The sequence below is a fragment of the Haliaeetus leucocephalus genome, unplaced genomic scaffold, assembly GCF_000737465.1.
Source record: "Haliaeetus leucocephalus isolate CR32 unplaced genomic scaffold, Haliaeetus_leucocephalus-4.0 Scaffold245, whole genome shotgun sequence".
Classification (NCBI taxonomy): domain Eukaryota; kingdom Metazoa; phylum Chordata; class Aves; order Accipitriformes; family Accipitridae; genus Haliaeetus; species Haliaeetus leucocephalus.
In genome coordinates, this window is record NW_010972681.1 from 26,213 (window position 1) to 50,867 (window position 24,655).

Sequence of the window (24,655 nt, forward strand, 5' to 3'; positions counted from 1 at the left end):
AAAAGGGTTAGTATGGGGGAGAAAAGTGTCTCCCCCCCCCCCCCCCCCCCCCCCCCCCCCCAAAAAACAACCCCAAACCAAAAAACAAACCCTAACCCTTGAACTGTCACTTCTGTGGGCATTGTTTAATATCTTTGTAGTAGAACTCATTTGTGAGGGTCTACTGTTGTTTCCCCAAATGCTCCCTACAGGACATTTGTTAGCAGCCCTACCTAAAATACGCCTTATCCTTTCTTTAGGGTTATTAAATAGTCATTTGGAGCAATGAGCAGATGTGCTGAGAAGAGTCATTACTTCACCATCACTAAATATCAGGCAAGGTCAGAACTCAAAACTTTCTCACCTAACTACTCTTTCAGGGTAGAAGCTGGTGTCAAACATGCCTGATGTTTCTAGAAACTGTTGCTGATTGTCAATGATGAAGAAACCCTTTGCAGTCACTTAGTATTACATCAAAACTGGGAGATGGGAATCACACCTACTGTTGCTCCCTTAAGAAACATCTTCAGAATAGACTATATACTTCTTTAAAAAAAAAAAAATCCCATTCAGCCTTCAAGTAAGAAGGCCAACTTTAGTCTACTTGAACTATAACTGATGCAGTAACGGGAAGTGGTGCTGTCCCTCAGAAAGTCTCAGGCAGAGTCCAGAGTCCCTCCTATACACACAGACTTGCTTACTGTAAGTGCAAAGCACAGAATACAAGACAGTTGTGGACTGTTTCATTTTATTCCAGCAGTAGCACAAAACCTGTTGGTGTTCCTACAATGAACCTCTCAATCCATTTCATATTGGCTTAAATATAAGCCAAAGCTCAAGAAAAAAATGCTTTTAAATCTGCTTTTGAATAGATGAGATATTTTAGCGAGATTTCTCTCCTCTCTCCATAGTGGGACCTGTGCTATTCAAACAGACCAGGTATTACCACCTATCAAGAGAGGACAAGGGTAGAGGCAGCTCTTGCACACTCTGATTTGTGTTTCAGATCACAATTTTGACTAGCCAGTCCAGCAAAGAAATGGTAAAGCAGCTGGAAAAGAAGTTAAAAGATGTAGACCTTGTGAGTCTGCGAAGAATACAAGTAATTGAAATTTTGAAGAGAGACTTTCTGGAGCCTGAGGATGTAGAACAGCACATGCCAGCAGAAGAGCCCAGCAGCAATGGTGAGCACAAGACAGACAGGGTACTCGGGGAAGTTATGGCTTTGGACAGCAGGACAACCACTAGTTCTTGCTTTGGTCTGATACATGCCACTTTCCTTTGTGCCATTTAGTGTCACTCGTGTAAGTGGAAACTGCTGTGCCCAGAGGAGCAGCAAAAAGTTTGTACCACAGCACTTCTCTGGGGCTTTATCACATTTGGGCCAAATTAGCATGTAGGCTTCATGCATTACTGCATCTCTTGATATTACCTAAAATTGGCTTCATGTGCAATACAGCTTTATTGAGGGATTAAAAAGAAAAATGCGTAGAGTTTATGGGGTTAACACACTCTCAGACACACATATACTCATACTGCTGAACATCACCCTGGGCAATTGACTGGCTGATCAAAAGGTCCTTGGTGCATGTAGAGGCAACCAGAATCCTTGAAGCAGGTAGTTGGGGGAAGAGAAAAGCAAGCAGAGAGGCAGAAGGGAGGGAGGGAAGAAGAAGCAGGCAGGCCATTTACAGTTTCAATGATCCTACAGAGATAATCCCCTCCTCCCCCTCACCAACTCAAGATCTTGTCCTTTTACAAGATGTTTGGTTTCTAGACAATTCTTAGCCTTTAGTCCTTTCCCCCAGACTACATATTGCACAATGCCAGGAAGAGTTTCTTTCCCAGACCAAGTCAGGTACTTACCCTGTTTTTTGCCACTGATTCTGCTCTTGCATAACTGCTGCTTTCCTTTATGCTTAGGGCAGTTTTTCTTGAGCTCTTAAAGTTATATTTCTTCAGTAACCAGTAATTGCACCTCAATCAGTTCTTTGTAGCCCTGCAGCCTCTGCTTTCCAATCCAGGTCTCCATTTTAGAGGCCTTTACTGCTGACACTTAAACTCCCCATCAACAAGACACACCTGGTACCAATCTCTGGTTCACACAGCAAGTTCTCACAAGTTGATAACAAGCTTAAAAACCTGAGTCCTGATGCCTTGCAAAGTTGGTGTCAGATTTGTTACTAGTAATGACAATATTGTTTTTACTGAGTGACAGGCAACATTGGATGCTGTTGCCTTACCTGTCTCTAGCTGTTCTTCTTTTCTGGTTGCAGTTGCAAATTTCTGGTCAATTGGCAGAGTAGGGGCTTGGAATGTTTAGGTAGATTGCAGACTCCCTTTTGCCCTGTCCCTCGTACACCTGCCACATGCTTCATTAGTGAAAGAGCAAGTACACCCCAGACTCTGAATGTTATTTTTCCTGGCCCTATCTCTGAAGAACTCTTCCCTTAATCTAACAGTTTTCAGCAGTGAGAATTTAAGCTATAGTAATGAGAAATTCAGAAACAGAGATTCCTGTTAGCTCCTGTTTTGAACCTTTTTGTTTCAAAGCAAAAGGTGCTGAGCAGACTCTAAATAAACCAGCCAGGTGGTGATCAAAAGTCCAGTACCACAGCAGTTCAGTGGTAGAAGCCTGTACATTGCAATGCTGCTATAACTGCAACTTTCATTTCTGTATTTCGTTTTACCAAACTTTTGAATCTGCTCATTTATTTCAGCTCTTTCTATAGGTTAATAAAATGACTGCTAAATAGCAGGAGTTTGCGCTGGTTTTCCCCATCTTCAGCACAGCACCGACTAGGTGCATCTGACTAGGTGCATCTTGCTGCAGATGATGGCTGCTCTCACTGCTGCTTCTGCATCCCACTAATCTGGTGGCAGACCAAATCAAACACTGAGTTGTATAATCAAGCACTTAGAGATATATCAGCCCTCTTACTACCTATTAAAAGCTTCCTGCCCTGAAGGGGCAGTCTCCCTCAACGAGACATAGCTGGTTATTCTGGACTCTGCCTGTTTGAAAACAGAGGCCTCAGGGAGAGTGCTCATCCCTACAGGTAAAACTGCTTGGCCGGAGAAAGGGAGCACCTTCTCTTTCTGACCACCACCATTACCACTAACATTAATGGTGAGTCCTAAGGAAGAGGATCAAGGTTTTGTCACTCTGACATGACTTTAGAATTAATTTAACATGCGAAAACCACACCAAAACCGGAAGTTACAAAATTGCGGAAGGAACTGTTGCTTACAGCTCCAAGGCTGAGGTATTCTTTAAAAGCACCAGAAAGAAATCACACTGCCTTCAAGACTAATCTATTACATCAAGAGACTCTGAAACCCCTTACCATATCCTGGATACTAGGGCAAGGCACCAGCAGAAACATGACCATATGGGAAGAGGGCAGTATTTTGGGTGGCTGCAAATGCTGGCTTCTCAAGTGAGGAGGATTATTGTCAGGACTTTGCATCAAGCTGGTGCTGCACAGAACCCTGCGAGAAAGCCTTGGAAAACTAGACACCACAGAATAGGAGATGCTGTGTGCCTCTCAGTCACAAGACTGCTTTAGAGCATGCAAAAGCCCACCATATTGTTTTAAAAAATGAAGTTGTGTAGCCCTTTCACCCAATAAATGGAATGAAAACATAAATGGGGACACAAAGGTCACTGAAATTTCAGATGATGAAATTCTAATTTTCTGAGTCTTCTACTTACGAGAAGACTCAGATGATGTATTTGCTCTCTAAGAGGAGCACTGGGGAATGGACAGTCCAAATAATTTGAAAAAGGAGCCCAGCTGATTTATGAAGAGGTTTTTTTTACCTGTTGGAGCTCCTTTCCTCTGTTTCTGGAAAAAAAAATGTATTAGAAAAAAATTACAGTAAAGAACATTGAAGTTGCAAGATCTAGCATGTAGGAAGTGCAAGAATTAGTGCTGTGTTCAACTGCAGCCCATTCCCCACTACAAAACAAATATTGTGATGTAGCACTTGCTTAATTATAAGGTTCATCCCACCATGGATATTTCTTCCATTAGTTTGTTTAGTGGCTGTTTGAACCTACTTACATGTTTAATATCCAGACCGTTGCTGTGATATTGCATCCCACATTTATATTTGTAGCACATCAAAAAATCATCTCTTTTTAAATCCTCTGCCTGAGAAATTCATTTTGTGTTCTCTTCATCTCAGCTTATTGGAAACAAACAACAGTTTCCAATTTATTTTTTTCTGTTATTGTTTTATATAGCTCTACTACAGAGCTCAGAGATCTTAAAATGTTGTGAATCTGATTAGCCTGAAAAAAATTAACCTATTTGTAAGGCTTTGGTAAATTGCTCTCAAAATCTCTTCTGACATGCTCTAGGGCTTTAATGTTAGATTGCTAGAGTTTGAGCTCTCTTCTTGGTTGGCCTGATCATCCTCATTTTGAAGTCTTAACAGTTAAGAGCCTCCATATGTACCAATGAGAGTGGAAATATTTTCTGACTGGGTTTCATGAAAAGTCTTTGTACCATTGTAGGCTTCTGTCTCTTTCTGCTGTTCCAGCTGCTGGACCTCATGTCTGCTTTCTAAGGATCCGTTAGCTGTGTCCCGCTAGCCAAACTTCCTCAAAGTTCCTTCATCTCACTGTTCCAAATTTTCAAAAGGCATGGTTTAAATCTGGTCCCCAAATCAGGAGGCTCTCCTGTCCAATGCACCTTTTGACCAGACCACACACTGATTTTTTTTATCCAATCATTCTGGGTATTACTTTCAAAACAGCCTTCCTGTCAGGCAGGGGGGGTGGTAGGAGGCAGCTGTTACTGGCATCTCTCCCCTTTCTCTTGTATGGATGTTTCTTGGGCATGAAGGGTCTGAGTGCCTCCATATTTGACTTCTGGCATTCACTGCAGTAATCCTTACATGTTCTTCCCTAAGCCCAACATTCTGCTTCTCCAGAACTTTTTGATAAAACATACTTAAAATCAAGGTTTTGTTTCTCTCCTGACTTAATATCCACAACTCCTGATTTCAAGAAGGACAACAGGAACATGTTGTTTTCCTAGCTTCACCCATCTTTCATAAATACATCCACCATCTGTCTGTAATGACTGACCTGGACCTTGGTAGAATAGACCAGGGTGGTCTGTTTGGTGTTTCATCTTTCTTTCCCGGTTAGCTTGGATGCATTAATCTTTTCTTTTAACAGACTGCATGTCATATTTCCTTTGGGAGATAACTCTTGGCCATTACACAACTGGAGTAAGGGATTTTTTGTTTTGTCTTTTAAATACTGACAAACTTCAAGACTATGACCTAATTTTGTTCCCTTCATAACATGGGGGTACAGTTTTATTAGATTTCTGAATCAAGCCCACAGTTTCTGGAGAATCAAGAACCTTTAGAAAGACATCGAGTTTTGAGGTAAAGAAATAAGGTGGAGAAGTCTGTTATAGACCAGCAACAGCCACCCATTAGCACGAGTGCCAAGTTTGGAAGCAATAGAAATGTGGACTGACTAACAATGAAGAGCTGTAGCTCTTGATTACTACTAGATTATTTTTTTTTCACCCAAGGACCCAAGTTTTCTTACTGGCAGACCCCTTGAAAGGAAGTAACAGGTAAATACTCAAGAATAACATTAGTGCAGTCAGGCAGTTCTTTTGCATGCAACAGTAGTGCTGAGTTTTATCCTCTCCAAACCTCAAAAACGAGCCAATAATCTCTTTCATTATGTGTGGTTACACTATTTAAGGTGACACAAAAGTGAAATTTTAAGCCCAGTTTGCAAAAATGTTTACAGTATGAGTTAGGTAGTGGTGAACATCATATGTGTATTTAAACCAAACTATTAATTTAGTGACCTTCAAAATGACACAGACTAAATATATTAGGAAAAGGTGGAAAAAATAGAATAAACTTACTGGAAATCCCATGCAGGATGTGGGATTTCCAAGAATGGCTGATGCTGAAACATGGAATGATTGAATAGGAAATAAACCTTTGCCTTTACTACATTTTAATAGCACAGCATACTTCTCTTAAATGACATTTTGAAAAGCATCACAAAATCTTGCTTTCAAAATGGAAGTATCGTAACAGCTTGCTACATGAACTGAAAACATTTACTAGACAATCTGCTTCACTGAAGAAACTGGCAACAGCTGACAAAATTGTTTCAGCAAATATAGCAACAGATGTTATATTGCTTGAGAACTACTATCATGGTGTGATAGGGAAAACCAATCCCATGCTCTCTGATGCTTGTAACACAGTTGTTTTAAGCCTTTGATGACAAAACTGAGATTATTGGACATATATACCTATATATAAAAGCCATACCACAGGAAAACAGTTAAATTAAGAATTAAGGAGCTGGGAACTATGTTTATAAATCATGTCTATGTTTAGATCTTCTGTGACCTTCTATGTTTATGAGATAACTGGAATAAATGCAAGTTTGATTTTTCTTTTTTTTTTTTTTTTTTGATAAAAGGATGTTTGGAAGCTCTAAGACATGGTTAACAATTATGACTTGGTATTCAGGGCATACTGGAAAGAAAGAAGTTGCCAAAATTTCCAGGAACAACTAAAGTTGTAATTTCATGTACTGTATAAGCCATTGTTACTGAAAGAGACAGTCCTAAATCCCTCCCCTCCATTCCATTCCTTCATCAAAACTGTTCGATATCAGGAAACTGGTCTGGGCTTACACTACCCTGAGAAAAGAAAAAGTGAGCCTGTTTTTCACTTAACTTGCAACTCTGTTGCTATAGGGTCTATCATCTCTTTTTGTCTTTAAAGAAATCCTGTACATCTGCAGACCATTTTTGTGAGTAACAAACCTATATTGAGATATAGCTGTTGGAATTAAATACTTAGCTTTTCTCCCTCCTCCTGCCTCAACACTCTAAGGAATTTTGGAAGTGAAATTTAAGGACATAAGAAAAATTTTAATTAATGAACGTGAGATAAAAACAGGGTTTGGGGCACTTTTGTGCAGTTGTTCCCTGTCTCTATGAAGCAGTTGTCTTTGGCAAATGTCAGATAACACAGAAACAGCCTTGTTGAACTGGGCTTGTTAAATAGCTGGTCAAGGCTGGAAGTTTCTATTTATGCAAGAAAAAAAATACCTATAGTGTTGAATATGCTGCTGAATGTTTTATTCAAGACAGACACTTGCACTGGGGAAGCCACAGACAACAAGCTGGAGGTTTAGCCATTAGGGAGGTGGCAGCTGTGACACTTGGCTCAAGCTTTCAGTGAGACATGTCACTTGTTTATATGTCTTATGTGAAAGCACTTGAGGGATTAAGGAGGTATAGTGTAGTGGAAAATGCAAAAGAATGTTCTTTTCTATGGTTGAAAATATTTGTGCTTTTTCACCATTTTTTCCTGCAGACATTGCAATCCTGGGAATGGACATTGATGTGCAAACCATAGAGGACAATGTCATCAGCTTGGAGATGCTGTTTAAAACATGGCTACATGACTATGGCACAGAGAGAGAACACCTCCATCTCCTCCTTCCATCAGGAGGCTTCAGTCACGCCACTGCACCCAAGACCACCCTAAGTATTTCATTTTCTCTCCCCCATCTGCAGGGAGCTCCTAAATCCCACAGCCTTAAAGATTACCCAGGCCTGTTCTATGAGCATGTTCCCTCACATTTAGAGACCCAAGTAACATCTCCGGGTGACTTTGAAAGCTGTCTGGAGTTTCTGTGGTCTCAGGCTGAGAGGGGCCATTTGCTTAGGATACTTCTAGGTTGCTGCCATGTCCTATGGCTGTTGATGCTGTAATTCATTTCCATTCTGCAGCATAAATGTGCCTTGAAGAATATGTGTATTTATAGCCACTTAGTCAAGGTAAAAGGGCCCTTACCTGCTGAGAGCCAAGGACCTTCTGGCTCAGTTGTATAGCACTAAAAATTGTGTTCCTTGTGTTTGATACTGAAAGTCTGTGCCAGAGCTGCACTTAAATAAAGGCTGTCTTACAAAGGGACTTGGCCTGTATTTATATCTATTGATTTAGCCCTAAAATAGCTAATGTTCTAGCTGGAGCTGCCAACAGTTATAATAATGCATGGGAAAATTTATAAGGAATCTGTAATTTTTTTTTCCTTTACTAGTCTAAGTCCAAACCCCTAATTGATCCTTGGGGTGAGCACTGAAAACGCCAACAGCTACAGCAGACGTAGGTGTTTCCCATAAGTTGTTCACTGTATTGTCACCATTGCACTGCCATGGGAATCTGCTCATGCAGTTACAGCAATCCCCTTTCCATGCCTCTCCAATATGGTACTATATGCCACTCCAACATGGTACTCATGTGCAGCTTCCCATCGCCATCACAGCAGAAGCACACTTGTTTTCTTCGGGTGATCCACAGGCCAGTTCCAGACTGGAAGCAAAGCTCATAGAGAGTTGCTGGTGGCTTTTGCAGATATGCTCCACAGCAAGCAGATCAGAAAGCCTGGTGTGACTTTTTATTTCTGTAGTAGCTACCATAACAGCCTCCATACCAGCACAGGCAATTATGATACTTTGTTAAAGGTGGATTTTCCTTCATCGTAACATTGAATTTCATACTTGAGGCATTGTCTTATTATAGCTAGCAAGACAAACCAAGTTACACTGCAGGCAGGTTTTTTCACCTTCCTGCACTCAAGAAATCTGTAGAAGGCCAGAGAAATTGTATGCAGCTATATAATCATATTATACCAGAGTTAGTGTCATCAGTATGCTGGGTTTCTCCACACAGACTGAAAAGCTGGCAGGAAATCTGTGGCCCTGAACCCAGTGTGGCATTGGGAAACAAGCTTCTGCTCCCACTACAACTGGCCACTCATTGCTAAAACTGGAACTTGCCTGCCTGGTTACCAACCAAGCATTGTTTCATGAACATGCCGAGCATGTGGTATTTCCCCTTGTGTGTAAAATGGGCATAGATTGTTGCCCTGTGTCACAGGCTTCAGTATTATTCTTCCCTTAATAGTTGTTGTTGCTAGAAAACATTAACTTAGTGATTGTGAGTGTTTTGAGCATGTCATGTGCTAAACATTGCCATTTCCAGCAATCTAAACCAATCTCCTTCTCCTAGTGTGCCTGAAGTGCGATTTGCAGGAGAGATTGCTCGACCCAGCTCTACTTTCTGGGATGGTTGATGGCACCATGAGAGCAGCAGATTTGAATTCACCCTGCCAGATGGCAGCCTGGCCAGCTACAGTGCTGTATAAACTCCAGGTTGTAAAGTAAGTGTTGTTATGTGCTTTGCGCTTGGTAACTGAAAGGCTGGCATAATAGCAGCCTTCACTCTTTCTGTGCAATTTCAACTAAGTCCTAGTAGCATCACCATACTGGTGATGGTGGCGGACTTGAGCTGGGAGACTCAAAGTGCTAGTGAGCAAAATTCTGATGTAAGATACCCTCAACCCCCATAACTCTTAGTGTTATGGAACAGTACATCCCACACATGCAGACAGGAGTGCAGAGTCAAAAACGGTGTTAACCATGACACTAGCACTTTATGACTGTAACACCATTGATGTTATTCATGCAACAGTTGTTTCCCTCCAGTGTGAAGTTCTGTAGATTGCAGCCATTGCTCCATATATAATTCTGCTGTTCTCTCACTACCTAATGAGGCCACAGCAATTAATTGGATGTCAGAGCCTGAGCTAACTAGTTAACTAGTAATAAAAAAGCAAGCAAAGCCTCACAGTGCTGTGTGACTTCATGTTCTTTGCTTTCCCATCAGCAGTCTGTGGCTGGTAAGCACCAAGCATAACAAGAAGAGTGATGCTCTCTAGTGTCTTTTCTGAAGTTTATTTATAGGAAAAAAATTGTGTAATGTCTGACCTGTACAGTTGTTCTTAAAATTATTCTCATCCTGTCAGTAGCTGAAGAGCACTCAGTAACTGTGCATAGATGGCCCAGAGCCAAAGCACTGAAGCTACTTAATAATGCCCTGTCGTGAAGCAGAAGTGTGCTATGGACAGGCAATGGCAAGCACTGTAAAGTCTGTAGTGGTGTTTGTGGTGGGATGTTGGCTCTGTGCAGGAGTAGAGCACATGTCAGTTTAAGTGAAGGATAATGATCCAGTAAAAATCACTTAGGAAGACATGTAATTGCCTGGGTGAGTTATTGCCCAAGAGGCCAGATTAACAATCTGGTTTGTATACAAAATGCATGAAGATTGGATTTGCTTCTTGGCATGCTCTTGTCAATGCAGATACAAGGGAATCTGGAAATGAGCAAGAAAGTCTCTTCACTGCAACTGGGCTTTTCTGCAAAGTTTCATAGTGACAGGCCACAGCAATATAGACGTTAAATGCTTGTAGCAGTATTGCAGCTGATAACTGCCATAGCCGCTTGAGCTAGTCATCTCCCGGTAGAGTCTTCTTGCTGGTTTCATGTTGGCTGTGCTTCACTAACATGAGCTGTGTATTTACAGGGCTCTGAAGTCTGAAGGGGTCTGTGAGTCTGTAGTGTATGGCCTGCCCTTCATCATCAAGCCCACAAGCTGCTGGCAGCTAGACTGGGATGAACTGGAGATAAACCAGCACAGCTTCCATGCTCTATGTCATAGTCTTCTGGTGAGTGTGTGAAAATTGCAGTATCATGGGGAGGCATTGCCATAGAAAGGGATAGTTAGTGCACATCTGGTAAGATCTGTCTAGCCTGCACCAGAAAACATGTTTCAAAAGCTGCAGCTTCATCTCATGGGCCAGAGTTGGTCTTGTAAATCCTTCCAGGCAATGCATCCACCGGAAAGACACTACAGCACATCAAACCTTAGAGAAGATTCTCTAGCTCATCAGAAATCCAGTGTTTGGAGGTATGAAGTCCAAAAGTCAGGGTTGGAGTTAGATGTGCATCTTTAACTGTGAAAATAATTAACCAAGGCTTGGGATGTGAAGGACTTTCCACTACTGGCAAGTTGTAAAGCAAAATTGAATGTTTTTCTTAAGAATTGTCTTACATTCAACTAAAAAACCCCTAAACAAACAACATACTATCCTCAACCATAATGCAGAATAGTGTTCTTATTCTAATGTGTATGAATGTCTCTGCTCCTGAACTCTGCAGCCGCTACAGTGAAAAGTGCTGAAGGAAGTGGCTATTGCCCGTTGTTCACATTGGTTTTGGCTTTTGCTATTTAGAAAAGGAAGTGGATGCTTTTGGCCAAACGTGAGCCACACAACACTAGTCAAAACTGGAACATTATGATGCATTCCTACTACATCATTGTCCCTTCTGACTCCGCCACTCTACTTGTCAAAGCAGTTGCCATCAGAGAGCTCTTGCTGCCGTCAACCTTCCCAGCCCTCCTTGCTGAACATCCTGAGAGAGTGCATGGCCCTATAGAGGTAAGTCATTGACAGCCCTGCACAAATCTGTGGAAAGGATCCCAGTTGTACAAGCAAGGATCAGGCTAATGATCAGTCTTTATGCACAGGACATGCAGCTGCTGCTGAAGATATATCTATCTCCCTCATTGCTGGGGAACATGGATCTCCCCAGACTGCAGAGAGAGGTGCTTTAGGTGTAAGATAAATCAGTACATAAAGTGTCTCTGTTTCTTCCAATAGATACAGGCTTCTGATTTCCTGCTGTGCATCCATATGTTCTTCTCAGTTGTCTGCCTCTGCTTCAGGTGATGCCAGGAAGGGCAAAGCCCTCACTATAGGTCTTAGCAGATGAATAGAGGAGGAAACAGCTGTGAAGATGTCTAGTGACAGCTGGAATATGATGGAGCACTCCAAAACTTCTTCCCAGGAGCCAATATATCCTACAGCTTTTTTCATGCACAGCAAATGGCTGTCCTTTGGAACAATGTTGCATGTCTGTTGGGGGGAGGAGGAAGAGGCCTTATGAAGCAGAGAGTTGAGGGTGATGGGGCCCAGAAAGGGTGCTCCAGCTTGTTGGCTGATTCTGGGCATGGGGGAGGATAGGAGTGCATCCTGCAAGGCGATGCTTAAATCCATTTTAGACCTGGCTGCAGATGCCTCTTGCTCTATACACTGCTAAGAGTGGTCCTTGTGGGTAGCAGCACAACCAAAGATCCCTTCTCCCATCACTGCAAGGTATCATGGAGGGTCTGTAACACTCATCTCTGCAAAAAAAGCCCTCAACACTAAAACCCACAAAAAACCCCAATCAAACCCCACAGCCTCTACCTGTCACATGTCATAGCCACTAGGTTCTTTCTTCTCTCTGAGCAGAGTGCCCTGAACAGCTTGGAAGTGGAAGTTGCTTATAACCCCTTGCACCTAAAAAGCAACCTCTACAAGTATCTGAAGAGTATGTTGTACAAACCTCTGCACAGGCAGCAGGCCCAGCCCAGGGACCAGCGACCAGAGCGGCATCAACCCAAGCAGGTATGTCTCTTGCCTTTGACTAGCCTAGATAGTCTCTGTTCTGCCCTTCTGGTCTGCTTCCCACAGAAGGGCTGAGGGCAGCTCCCTGATACCCTAGCAGTACAGGGAAGGCAGCATATGGCAGGGGCAACATTCACTTGCAGCTGGCAGAGCCGAGGGATAGGCATAGCATAAGCTCATGCAGTCGAGGAGAGGGATGCTGAACAGCTGGCCCATGCAGACACAGTTGGACAGTGTGCTGTTGGACAAGCCGGTGCCTCCTTCCACAAGATGCATTCATATTTTGTCCCTGTATTGTAGCAACAGAGCAGAGCCAAAGCCACAGTGGCACCCCTTCTGATGGCTCCTTCTCCAGTCCAAGTGTTCAGACCAGCAGCAATGAGGAAAGATTCCTGTGAGCGCTCCCTGCTGCCCAAAGAGTATGACGAGTTCCTGCAGTGAAGCCCAGGACATTGCTTGAGCCTGCTCATGTGCAGTCATGGCTTGGCTGCCAAGCTTTACACACTGGTCCGGAAGCGGTCAGGCAAGACGCTAAGCTTGGCCTTGGTCAGATGGGCACTTCCCATTGTTTGTTCCTCGTTGTTTTATGGGTTTGTTAGTCACCAAGTTAGTCTGCAGGAAGCCTGCTACTCTGGGACCCTCTGTCCAGAGATTCAGCTATTCCCCACAACACCCCGTATCTCCCATTCTTGTCTCACACATCACCAGATGCCTCACATTTTGGTTTCTGAGACTAGGCTAGTACAGGCCACAAACCACAGATTGCTGTCAGTGGGTGCAGAAAAGCTGCAAGCAGCTAGATAAAGTAGGCAGTAACATGAAGCTGCCCTCATCCTGCAGGAGCAGGTTCAGCAGGATGTTTGAATAGACATAAAACAGGGCTTTTGAATTTAATCTTAAAGCCCAGAATGCTGCCCTCCTGAGAGCAGCACTACCCAGGATGATGCTGATTTGCTTGCTTCCGTAACTGGTCCCACTGCCCAACTCCTACACAGTGACAGCTCACTGTAGCTGGAGAAGCTGCAGCACAGCACCGTTCTCCGAGCCAACTGCTGCTTGGATGCTCTCCTCCTTATGGCCCGCCTGTGCCTATGGGGCTGTTCTGCAAGCCAACACGGCAAGTACTTTTTGGCAGGGTTCAGAAGATGGGGGGAGGTGGCTTGGAACTTTCCAGAGAGCTTCTGCCCAGTGCTTGCACAGATACTAGCTTGTTTTTCAGTGCAGACATAGGACAGCTGCCCCTGGCTGTGCAGGAGCTGAGGGCAGCTTGACTGAGCCAAGGTAGGGTGGTCTTATTGGGCCTCCTGGATGCCAAGCACCAGCAGGGATTTGTGTTCTACTTACTTTGTTCTGACAAGCTGTTTAAAAATAAAGTTATCCACCATAACATCCACTTACTGCCTGTAGTTTATAATGTGCACTGTATGCAGCAATCCCAGCACTGACCTGTACTTCCTGAGAAACAGCTGCAGTTGACCAAGGGCATGATGTGAACTCCGTGCTCTTCAGAGCAGTGCTACAGCAGGAGAGCAGAGCCATCAGAGCCATCTCTTTTCCCTCGGATCCCAGCTCAGTAAAAGGCTCTGCTAGCCACGCAGGGCATGGACCTACCCTTCCCATGCCCTGGGAGCACTCCATGCCTGGCAGAAGGCTGCATCTCAGGCAGCTGTTTGGGGCAAGATGTCAAGGGCACGTACCTTGAGGACAGGGCAGACACCCCTGCAGGCACAGGGATACAGGTTTGTTAGTGTGTGCAAGCTGGTGGCTAACCCCTGCTTGTCTCTAACAAGCTCACAGCATGAGGAACTGGGGAAGCAGCAGTAGCAAAGGGCAGTAAGGCACACACAAATGGGATGACAGGGGATTAGCTTGACTGAACTGATGATGCAGGTGGAAATTACTTTGGCAACCATATCATAAATACCAAACTGGGGTACAAAGTCAACAAAACACTTTGACAACGGAAAGGGGTTAACAAACAGGGGCTTGTGATTTATTGCTGATACAAGGAAGCTGCTAAAGGGGAAACTTGGGAAGAGGGAAAAGGGGGCATAAGAGGAAGCAAATCATAAAATTGGGGCTGTTTGGGGATCCCTGGTGAAAAGCCCTCCACCGGATCACCACAGTGTGAAGCAGGGCAACAACTGTGCTATTGCTCTGACCAACTCTTGCCAGCCAGAGGAAACTTGGGTGCTTTCCCTAATGCCAGCATGAAAACAGATATCCTGGCAGAACAGTTGTCTCATGCCTGCACCACACTAGGCCCTAACGGGGAGGAGGTAGCAGTTACAAAAGGACATATCTTTCAGAACAGGAAACAGAAAAAAGTAGCCCCAAGGGGAAGAGATTCATTGGGCTTTGAAGCAGCTCCCAAGTAATTTTCTCCTGGTAAAAACTGCCACCTGGCCTACAGAGGCCAAGGCTTCTACATCTGTTGCATCCCAGCTGTGGCTGCTAGACTGGTACTCTGATATTTCTCAGCTAATCTGGGGCACATGCTTTTAGCAGAGAACAGGAGGCACCCAGGCTGTCCTCCCATGAGGAAGCCTGATATCCAAAGGACTTCCCATGCACTACCCTGTCTGGCCCACAGCACCTGGACTGGGCAGAAAGCATAGACAGATGCTCGTCCAGGACCATTTCTGCACTGTGATAAATGGGCAGAGTGAGCAGCCAAGCATAAGCCACCTATCCCCAAGCACCTCAGCAAAGCCTTGTTCAGGACCGGCTGCTAGGATGCCATTTTCCAAGTACACAGACTGAATTCAGCCACGGCACATGACCACTGTGATGTGCCATGGCTGTGTTTGAGCTGCACCCAGGTGCTTCACTGTTCAACACATGGAAATTAGTTGTAAGGAGACAGTGGAAGTGAGGCAAAGGAAAGGGAAAGAAGGAGGGCCACGAAGATGATCAGGGGGCTGGAGCACCTCTCCTATGACAACAGGCTGAGAGAGTCGGGTTTTTTCAGCCTGGAGAAGAGAAGGCTCCAGGGACACCTTACAGCAGCCTGCCAGTACCTAAAGGGGGCCTACAGGAAAGCTGGAGAGGGACTTTTTACAAGGGCAAGTAGTGGTAGGACAAGGGGTAATGGCTTTAAACTGAAAGAGAGTAGATTTAGATTAGATATAAGGAAGAAATTCTTCACTGTGAGGGCGGTGAGGCACTAGACCGGGTTGCCCGGAGAGATTGGGGATGCCCCATTCCTGGAAGTGTTCAAGGCCAGGTTGGATGGGGCTTTGAGCAACCTGGTCTAGTGGAAGGTGTCCCTGCCCGTGGCAGGGGGGTTGGAACTAGGTGATCTTTAAGGTCCCTTCCAACCCAAACCATTCTAGGATTCTACAAAGGCAGACAGAAGAAATCCTAATCTAGGCAGAAAGATCATCTCCTGGTCCTGAAGTCCGGGTTCATTGCAGACTTTTGCTTTGGCAACAGGAAGGCTGTGACGAGTCAAAGGCTTACTCTGCATTTACCTTATTTCTTATGCTTTCCCAAAGCATCTATTACACCCTGAACTGCTGCCAGAAAGGAGGTAAGGTGAAGCACAGAGCAGCAGTCTGAGCAAGGCGACAGGTCTGGTCCACCACACTGAGCCAGAACAGAATGGACCATCTCTCCTGATCAGTAGAGACTACGAGCCTTCCCCACTGCACGCACTTCTCCATCACGTGGCAGGGTGCATAAATAAAGCAGGCCACACGTAGGAGCATTCCTCCTGTCTTGCGCACTTATGTCTTAGTCCCAAGTCAGCTGTTACGAGAGATGATGTCATTGCTGAAGCAAGAAAAATAAATATCCTTTCCTCTCAGCCAAGAGGAGTGCAGGGCTATGCAGGGACCACTGATCTGGCACAGATGCTGGAGCATTTTCCTTCCTCACCGTCACCCACTTTAGTGAAAGCTGGGTCAGCCACTTTGCGTGTCCGCCACACTCAGCTCCGCAGGACAGACTGGACATAGTGCACTGAGATACAGTGACTGCAGTGATGGAGATGCGCACACACCCATGGCCATACAGAAGGGAGATCCTGGGGGCTCTGCTCCTGGGAGGCTGCTCTTCATCATTTAAGTCTTAGAGCCTCACACTGGAGTGACGAGCAAGGATTATGGGCAGGTGGCCTGGGCCCCCTGCTAAGCAATGCCCAGAGCTCTCCTCTGGAGCAGGTGGGCAGAACTGCTCTTGGGATGCATACATGGGCCTGCCATGGACAGGAACACAAGCACGGGACCACCCAGCAGCCAACCATGAGAAGCAGATGCCTGCTGCTCGTGTCTCTCATCCCAGGCAGGAACCGCCTCAGCCTCCCTCAGATTCCCGAAGCCCCTTAGGCTTTTTCCCTTCTCCCACAGCAAAACCCCAGTGGGGAAGAGGACCCAGCACAGGAGAACAGCTACAAATTGGTCATGGCTACAGCTGTGCTGTACTGTTACAGGACTGAGGCTCTCCCCCTGCAACTTGGGCATCAGACAAATGCCCAGTCAAAGCTCACCACCTTGTCACCAGTCTGGGGACCTGAACCTGATCCTCCAGACTTCCCCAACGGTTTGTGGCTCCCTGGGTCTGAGCTGGGGCTGCAGAAGTCAGGCTTAGTCCTCTGCACAGGTACATCATAGTGCTGCTTGTCACCTGGCTGTTTTGCTGCTGTCTGTATCAGCAGGCTGGTAAACCTGCAGAAGTCATGAGCAGCCCCATCCAGACTCAGGAACAGCCAATGCCAGGGTGCCTGGTCTAGCCCCACACAGGAGGGACATAAAATCTCTCAAAACCATTACCAGCACCAAAAGGACAACCTGTTTTGCTCCTGCATAGATTTCTGCCCAAGGCTGGCCACACAGCAATCACAGCCAAACCCCTGGCCTCAGACCACACAGCAGGGATCAGAGTTTTTGCCATTAAAGTCAGTGGGATCCAGACTGAGCCATCCCAGGCCTTTCAAGAGCAGCTGGGAGCAAGGGGAAATCAGCAGCGGGATCAGGCTGGGGGAGGAGAGATCCTGTGACTAATCGACCATCACTGAGCTGCAGCAGAGCTGGAGCATGGCCCTGCCCAGCCTTACACTCAGAGGTTATCACAACATTTTGTGCCCCAATCAGGACATAAAGGTATCTGTGAGCCTGATTCTCATAACCAACCCTTAATCCCCTGGCATCAGGGCATCCTAGCCATAGCTGAACCTTGCACACGCTTTTCTTTGCGGTTTCCTCTTAGCTCAGTAGCTCTGGCACAAGACACGAACATGCCACCATGCGAATACTGCTCAACCAGGCCACCCTGCTCTGCAGCACTGTGCCAGCATCTCCCCAGCTGTATGCCTGACAGCCCAGACATGCCACAGGCAAATGTTTCATTCTGAGACATACAGATTTTAATATTAAAATAACTTCGTATAAAAATACTTTTGGAGACTGATAGCAAGCAGTCTTCCATGCACTGCAATGGGCAGCGAAGCCCTGCAGCCTGGTCAGAGAGGAAGACAGAGCAGAGCCAGAGCAGCAGGCACATGGCAACACAGCCAGCCCTCCTGCGGATCAGGAGGTGGCAGCGGAGCCAGCTCCAGAGCCAGAAAAGCACGCTGGCACCTGCACCAGCCACAGGTCTCTTGCTCTTGCTGTGGAAAGGGCCTCCAGGGAAACGCAGCCCCTCAGCATTGGCGAGCAAGTGGGGCTCTGCCCTGGCCCCAAGCCACCCCCAGGACCTGTGGGGGACAGCAGCTGGCACTGCTCACGAACAGGCCTGGGCCCCCCAGTCCCTCCCGGGCAGGTACAGAGCAGCAGCACCATGCTATATCTCTCCTAAGTCCTCACAGACAGGCGACAAGCTGCACTCATCCACAGACTGCTCCTTCTTCTGCACATGCTGGGGCTTCACCACCTGGCTGTACAGCACCTCCACATTGTTGTTGTTGCTGCTGTTGAGGCTGGGTTTGACGACTGCCTTCTCAGGAGCAGCGTTCCCCCGCCGCCTGCCAGGATCCCCACTCCTCTCGGCACCTTTAGGGATAAAGGCCGTCTGGGGCTTGGGGGCAGGCACCGGCTTGGGGCCCTTGGCCTTGGCCTGGAAGGCAGGTACCGAGTAGTCATCAGTGCTGGGGTTGTAGGGATACTCGTAGCCGCCCCTGCCATCGTGGCCCTGCGTGCGCCAGGCATCGCCTGTGGGCCGCGCTTCATCGTAGATGTAAGGGGGGGGCGGCAGCGAGCGGGGAGCACGACCCTCAGGCTCATCATAGATGTGCTCCCTCCGCCCAGGCACTGCGGGGGCCTGGCTGCATCCATCAGCCCGGACCTGTTCGTACGTGCACAAGTACAGCGGCGCCGGCAGTCGGGGCTTCGTCTCATCCGAGGCACCGCTGGGCGCCTTGGCCCCGCTCACGGGCTTGCTGTCTATGGGGTCCGAGTACAGAGGGTCCAGCCAGGGCCGGAAGCCCTTCACCGAGTCCAGGGGCTCCGAGTACACGCTGGATGGGTCCTCAGCCGGCAACACGGCACAGGGCACCTTCGGCAGCGGGGGTGTGCTTGGGACCACAGGCTTGGCCTGTGGCACAGGGAGCTCTGGCAGAGTCCGGGTCTTCAGCAGAGACGTGGCATCTCTCTCCTCTGCCGCCACACTGGGCCTGGGCACCAGCACCGCTTTGGGTGCCAGGGTGTCATCCCCCTCTGCAGGCAGCTCCAGGCTCAGGGAGTCGGCCAGGGCCTGGCGGATCAGCACCACGCTGGGGCTATCCGAATCCAGTGAGCCACAGCTTTGCCGGTTCTCCTCCACCTGCGCTTTCTGCTCCTGGATAGAGGCTTCCACCAGGCGGAAAATCTCGTTGCCCTGCTTGGTCTCAAAGGTGAAGTTCCCTGGGCCAGAGTCACAGCGCCTGCCAGCTTCAAAGGAGAACATCACCTGCAGGGGAAGTGGAAGGGTCACATCCTGCCCAGCACCTGCCAACCCAGCACATCGTGCAGGCTGTGCTTCCTGCTGAAGGGTGTGTGGCTGCGGTGCTGATACTGCACAGCCTGCAAGAGACTTCACTCAACATCCTGTTCCTTCCACTCCCCCCAGCAAGGGCTGCAGCTCAGCGAGCACCACCCCAGGGCCATGCTGTGCTGCACTGCCCAGCAGCCCAGAACAAGCTGTGAAATTGGAGTGGGATGCACACTTGAGGGGACATCACTGCGAGATCCCTCAGAGCCAGAGCTGCAGGTCCTGCTGGAGACCTGCAGGTCCTGCTGGAGACCTGCTGCCTTACCTGAGCAATTCCAGCACGGCCAGCAACTGGCACCAGATAGTCTAGGAAATAACATGTGGTTAGCACTGAGAACAGAGTAGGGCAAGAAGATGAGTGACAGTTCAGCAGGGGAAACTATTATGGGCATCTTGGGTAAGTCAGCATTAGTCAGGCAGAAAGGAAGCAATCCAGGGGCGAGAGATACAAGATAGAGGAACATGGCTTTCCACAGGAAAAAAGCCAGAAGCAGCAGCTTGGCTACCAATAGTAAGCAAAGCCTTTGCCTTATCAGCATTACTCTGTTAATGGTATAAAGCACTTTAAAGAGAAGTCTCGCACCAAGGCTGTGTTCCTCAGGCCTGAACACACTCATGCGCAGGTTCCCACCAGCAGATGCCCACACCCTTCCTGAACCTCCGTCCCTGAATCCAGGTGAGATTTTCTGCCTCAGTGGTGCTCTCTCACATGCAGCAGCTGTCTCTGGGGTTGCTGCAAAAGCCTCTGGGGCCAGACTTCCTTTTGTGGGTCAATGCTGCCAAACACAAGCACAGCCAACCTATCACTGCTCGGGGACCTGCGGGTGCAGCTGCCTGCTCCTCACACCCCTGGCAGAGACCTTGTGGACAAACCAGATGCCTCCCCAAGAGCAGCTCAGTTTCCACTTCTGTTTTGGTAAAGTGCCACAGAAGGCGCCATCAGCAGACTGCAGCCAACACCATCACTTCTACAAACAGCCCTGGGGAGATCACTTCCTCCCCATCCAGCCCGGCAGATACCTCTTGCGCTCAGGGTAGTGGCAAGACAGGTCAGGGAACCACTGCTGGAGGACACTGGGGAGGGGACAGACCTACGCAGGTCAGCCAGGCTAAGAGCAGTATGCCCCGTAAGGTGAACAAATCTAGAGTAACTGGCGTCTCAAACAGCCCCTCCTGCTCTGGCCATCATCCTTCGGGAGGGATGAACTGAATCCAGGGCAGAGCCAGGACTGCAGGGAGCCAAGGTCCCCAGAGGCTAGGGAGAGCTTGTGCGGAGCACAGAAGGACATGCCTGCCCACAGCATGGGCTGGGGAGTGCTGGGATGGAGAACAGGAGCAAGCCAGCTGAAGGGATATCCAGCAGAGGGGCCGACAGGGGCTGCAATGGCCCCAGTGGGAGTGGGGCAAGGACCACACAGAGAGGGGCTCTGAACAGCCATGCCTTCGGTGGGGACGGGTGTCCTGCTAGCCCACACTCCCGTGCGGTGACACAGGTAGGAGCTGAGGACAGACAGGATCACAAATGCCCCTGGGGACCCGCCTGCGGTTGCGGAGGGCTCTAGCAGTTTGGGCACTTGGCAGGACCTGCTGCACAGCTTCCACAGGCTCGTCAGGCACATCAGCTCCTTACCCTTTGGCCAGGGAAAGCCTGCGGGGGAACAGGCCTCAGCACATGGCACGCAGGGCCCCCCCCCATCCCTCACCTTGTCCCGGCCGTATCTCCGGAGCAGCCGGTAGGGCCAGACATAGAGGATCTCATTTGTCCGTGGGTCCTTCAGGACGAGGCTGTCACGCTCAGCCTTGAGCACGTAGGCACCGTGCAGCTCGCATCGCTCCGCGGCCTCAGTCCGTTGCACCGTCACCCAGAAGGCATTCACTGTGGGGACAGGGATGCTCAGGAGAGGGCGGAGGAAGCCACGTCCCCAGCTCCAGGCAAGACCTCGCCCTGCCCACCGGAGCCCCGGTGATGGGGCAGCAGCAGGACAGGCCCCACAGAAGGTGGCCCGAAGTCAGGGCAGTGGCAGGTCCCACCTTCGTCTCTCGAGTAGTAGATGGAGTTCACGGCCATCTCCAGGGTCGGCGCCTGCCCGCTGCCCTCTCTGCCACGCCGTGCCGCCGCACCAGCATCACTGGGGCCGTTTCCCTGACAAGGGAGAGCAGATCAGCCCCAGCCCCCTCTTCCCACATCAGCACCTTGCAACCACTGCCCCCCATCCCCACATCACCGGGCCCCACTGCCCTCCCCGAGGGGCCCACCCCAGCCCTACACAGCTTGGCTGTCCTGCAATCATACCAAGCCCTTCCCTGCCCAGAGCCAGCAACAGAGCCCAGGGCCCCCACCCTGAGCCGACATGAACACAGATGAACAGAGCCAGGCAATGCAGGAGGGGCTTCCCTGGAGCTCCTGGCATGACCCTGGGTCCCAGCTGGGCTGTGCACTGGACAGGGTGCAGAAGAAAGCAGTTACTCCTGGCAGCCCTGCCCTCCAGTGCAGCACAAGCCAGCACTGAGACACAGCCTCCTGCGGGGCAGCACCTGGGGGTCCCATGTGCCCACTCCCCTGCTGCTCGTCTGACTGCTATGGTGTGCCCATGCAGGTGCCCTGATGCCAAGGCAGAAACAGCTCTGCTTCCCCACCACTGTGCTCCAGCGCAGGTGACGTTTGCTCCCAAATCATCGCACGGGCCCAGGCACACTCCCAGCAGTACAAGCAAGGAAGGGAGCTGACGAGATGACCCACTAATTCAAGGGCCTGTGTGCTGCTTCTGCACAGGCAGGAAGGCGGTGCCAGTATCAGTGCACAGCCCACAGAAGGGAAGCAAGCACTTCTATTTTAGTGCATGCAGAACTGAAAGTGCAACGCAGACACTCTGTCAGCAACTGTGTCCCAGCAGTAGGGTCCCCTAAGGGCCTGTGTGGGGGATGCATCCTTGGTGCTACCACCAAAGAGCAAAGATGCTCCTCCAGGGAAGCCCCACGCAAATCAAAGGGTCACAGATGCCCTGCAAGAGCTGCTTCAGCAGAGTTTGCACCGTTGCATGAGGGTCTGTATTTGGACGGGAGCTGGAAGCTGTTTCTCAGGGTCACGTGGGATGGGGTTGCAGCAGAGTGTACATCTTGCAGCAGGCAAGCTGTCACACTTTCAGTTTAAAACCCAACCACATGAGCTTCTTAACAAGAGGCAAGACCCAAAAAGGGCCGTCAGGCCCTCTTGTTTGGCTCCTAAATAGAATGGGGACTGCTAAAGCCTAGTGTCCTTAGAGCTGATAGCAGCAGCTCCTGCTCAGCTAAAGCATCTAATGCAGCAGGGTTCCAGCCTGGGATCAGGAAGTCAACGGCCAGGCAATCTGCCAGAGCACCTTAGGGCTCTGACTGCACTTTCCCTCATTTTCAAAGGAAAAAGAAATTCTGTTCTGAACTCCAAACAATCTCTGGCCCCAGCTCCTAAGCTACTGGACCCTGCTTACCCTCTGGGCAGCAACAAACAACATGACACAAAAGCACGACCTCCATGTGGATGGCCAGAAATCACAACTGAGGATCTTCAGCTTTTTGCAGAGAGGCCACGTGCAGCTCCTGTGCCTCTTGCTCCCGGCCAAGCCTTTCTAGAATACATGCCATCCTTGCAGCCTTTTGCTCACCGGTTCCTAAACCGTCAGCTTGCTTCTGGACCTCAAGCACGCAACTGACAGCTACCGCGTGAAAGGTATGAGCACAGCCCTGCTCTGAGCAGATGTTCTCCTGCCTTGCAGCTACCCCGCACCACTCCAAGGGCGTGTGCTGTGTCCCTAGCTCAGCCCCACAGGCCATTTCCAGGACAAAGGCTGCAATGCTGTCTGCGCCACACAGACACGGGCATGAAGGTGGAGTAATCTCCAGCACCACACCAGTGCCTCTCGGCCTGGTCAGCAGGGCACTTGCTGCACAGACACATTTGGCTTGACAGCCGACTGCAGGGAGACACAGGCAGGGACAAAAAAAGGCTTAAGGTAAGTCACACTCGGCAGACACCTGTGTCCTTGTGGGAAGATCTGGGATCGCCAGCTGTGCAGCCAGCCGTCCCATGAGGCAGCCCTGCCCAGCACTCAAAGCCTGGAGTCAGCTAGAGCACAACGCAGGGCTGTGCAAACATCTCCTAGGAGGGAGAGCAGGGGACCCACGGGGCGGAGCGGTGTGGACGACTGTACTCGTGGGCCATCCGCTGTCCAAACCGCCTTCGCAGGGAGCCGTCATGCTGGCTGACCATCAGCTCCAGGGAAGGCTACAGAGCTGCTATGGGGCCGCAGGCAGAGGACCGGGGGGGGGGGACTGGAGGGCTGTGCCGCAGGCCCAGCACTGATGGGGTGCTCCCAACAGTAGGCAGGAACAAGCCCCAGGGCTGGGCAAGGGGGTGCACTGGCCCTGCAGCTGCTAGCGCTGCCACCCAGGAGCCAGGTGGGTCCCGGAGCCAGGCACTGCAACGCGCTCAGTGCTCCGCTTCCGCCACTGTGGCAGGAAAGGCAGCGGTGGTTGGGCCAAGAGGAAACGCTCCTCAGCCATCAACCGGCCCCCACCAGGTCTCTGGAGGGGGCGAGGACAGGCTCCATGCCAGTGGAGAAGAGCCTGACTTGAAATTTGGAGCTGCAACCAAGAATTACTGACAGCATGTTGAGGAGTCCTGCAACTCACCCGGCTGCTGGCACAGTGGGAGCTATTGAGAGGTGACCGGAGTCTCAGGTCCAGGCACTCTGACCAACCGCCTGGGACCACTCACGTGTGCCTTAGGGTCTCCCTCCCTGCGCCACCGGGCCCTCCTGCTGGGTAGAGAGGGGTCGCACCCCCATCCCCACCACACACACTCTGATGCCCGGCCCCTCCACCCAGCGCAGGCTGCCTGCAGCTGCCCTTCTCCCCGGGGGGCAGCCGCGGTGGCCAGGCCCCGGCGAGGTGCCCGGGATGCCCCTCTGCTCGCCCCGGGGCTCACCGGGAAGGCGATCTCGCATAGCTTCGCCACCCACTCCTCGCTCTGCTGCTTCTCGGCCGCGAAGAGGTAGCTCCTGTCGCTGGTCTCCAGGCGGAAGACAGACGTGCCGGCCCGGGGGCCGCTCTCAGCCACGGGGGCCACGCTGGTGCAGTCAGCCAGCCGCACCACCGTCTTGTCCAGGCGCTTGGTGCCCAGCCGCTCGGGCGGTGCCGCCGGCTCCTTGCAGTCAAAGAACTCCAGGCGGGCGACGCCGTGCTGGCTGGCCGGGTACAGCACGAACCAGCTCCGCTTCCACCTCTGCAAGGCAGCAGGGTCACGCCGGGACCGGGCCGGGCGGCGGCGGCGCGGCGCAGGGAAAGGCTCCGCCGAGGGCGCCCGGGATG

General features: G+C 49.6%; 2 protein-coding genes across 2 annotated transcripts in view; one reads left to right on the plus strand and one right to left on the minus strand.

Annotated features, from left to right (window-relative positions):
* The window catches only part of M1AP (meiosis 1 associated protein), a 23,049-nt gene extending 10,265 nt beyond the window's left edge, over positions 1–12,784 (plus strand). The window contains exons 3-9 of the mRNA XM_010568454.1: positions 986–1,163; positions 7,363–7,536; positions 9,064–9,214; positions 10,417–10,558; positions 11,126–11,332; positions 12,188–12,343; positions 12,644–12,784. Of these exons, the coding sequence (XP_010566756.1) occupies positions 986–1,163; positions 7,363–7,536; positions 9,064–9,214; positions 10,417–10,558; positions 11,126–11,332; positions 12,188–12,343; positions 12,644–12,784 (1,149 nt within the window). The remainder of the gene's footprint in view (positions 1–985; positions 1,164–7,362; positions 7,537–9,063; positions 9,215–10,416; positions 10,559–11,125; positions 11,333–12,187; positions 12,344–12,643) is intronic.
* A 5,340-nt stretch (positions 12,785–18,124) lies between these two features.
* The window catches only part of DOK1 (docking protein 1, 62kDa (downstream of tyrosine kinase 1)), a 7,646-nt gene continuing 1,115 nt past the window's right edge, over positions 18,125–24,655 (minus strand). Inside the window, exons 2-5 of the mRNA XM_010568468.1 lie at positions 24,273–24,569; positions 21,341–21,452; positions 21,013–21,185; positions 18,125–19,228 (exon numbers count right to left, since the gene is read on the minus strand). Of these exons, the coding sequence (XP_010566770.1) occupies positions 18,125–19,228; positions 21,013–21,185; positions 21,341–21,452; positions 24,273–24,569 (1,686 nt within the window). The remainder of the gene's footprint in view (positions 19,229–21,012; positions 21,186–21,340; positions 21,453–24,272; positions 24,570–24,655) is intronic.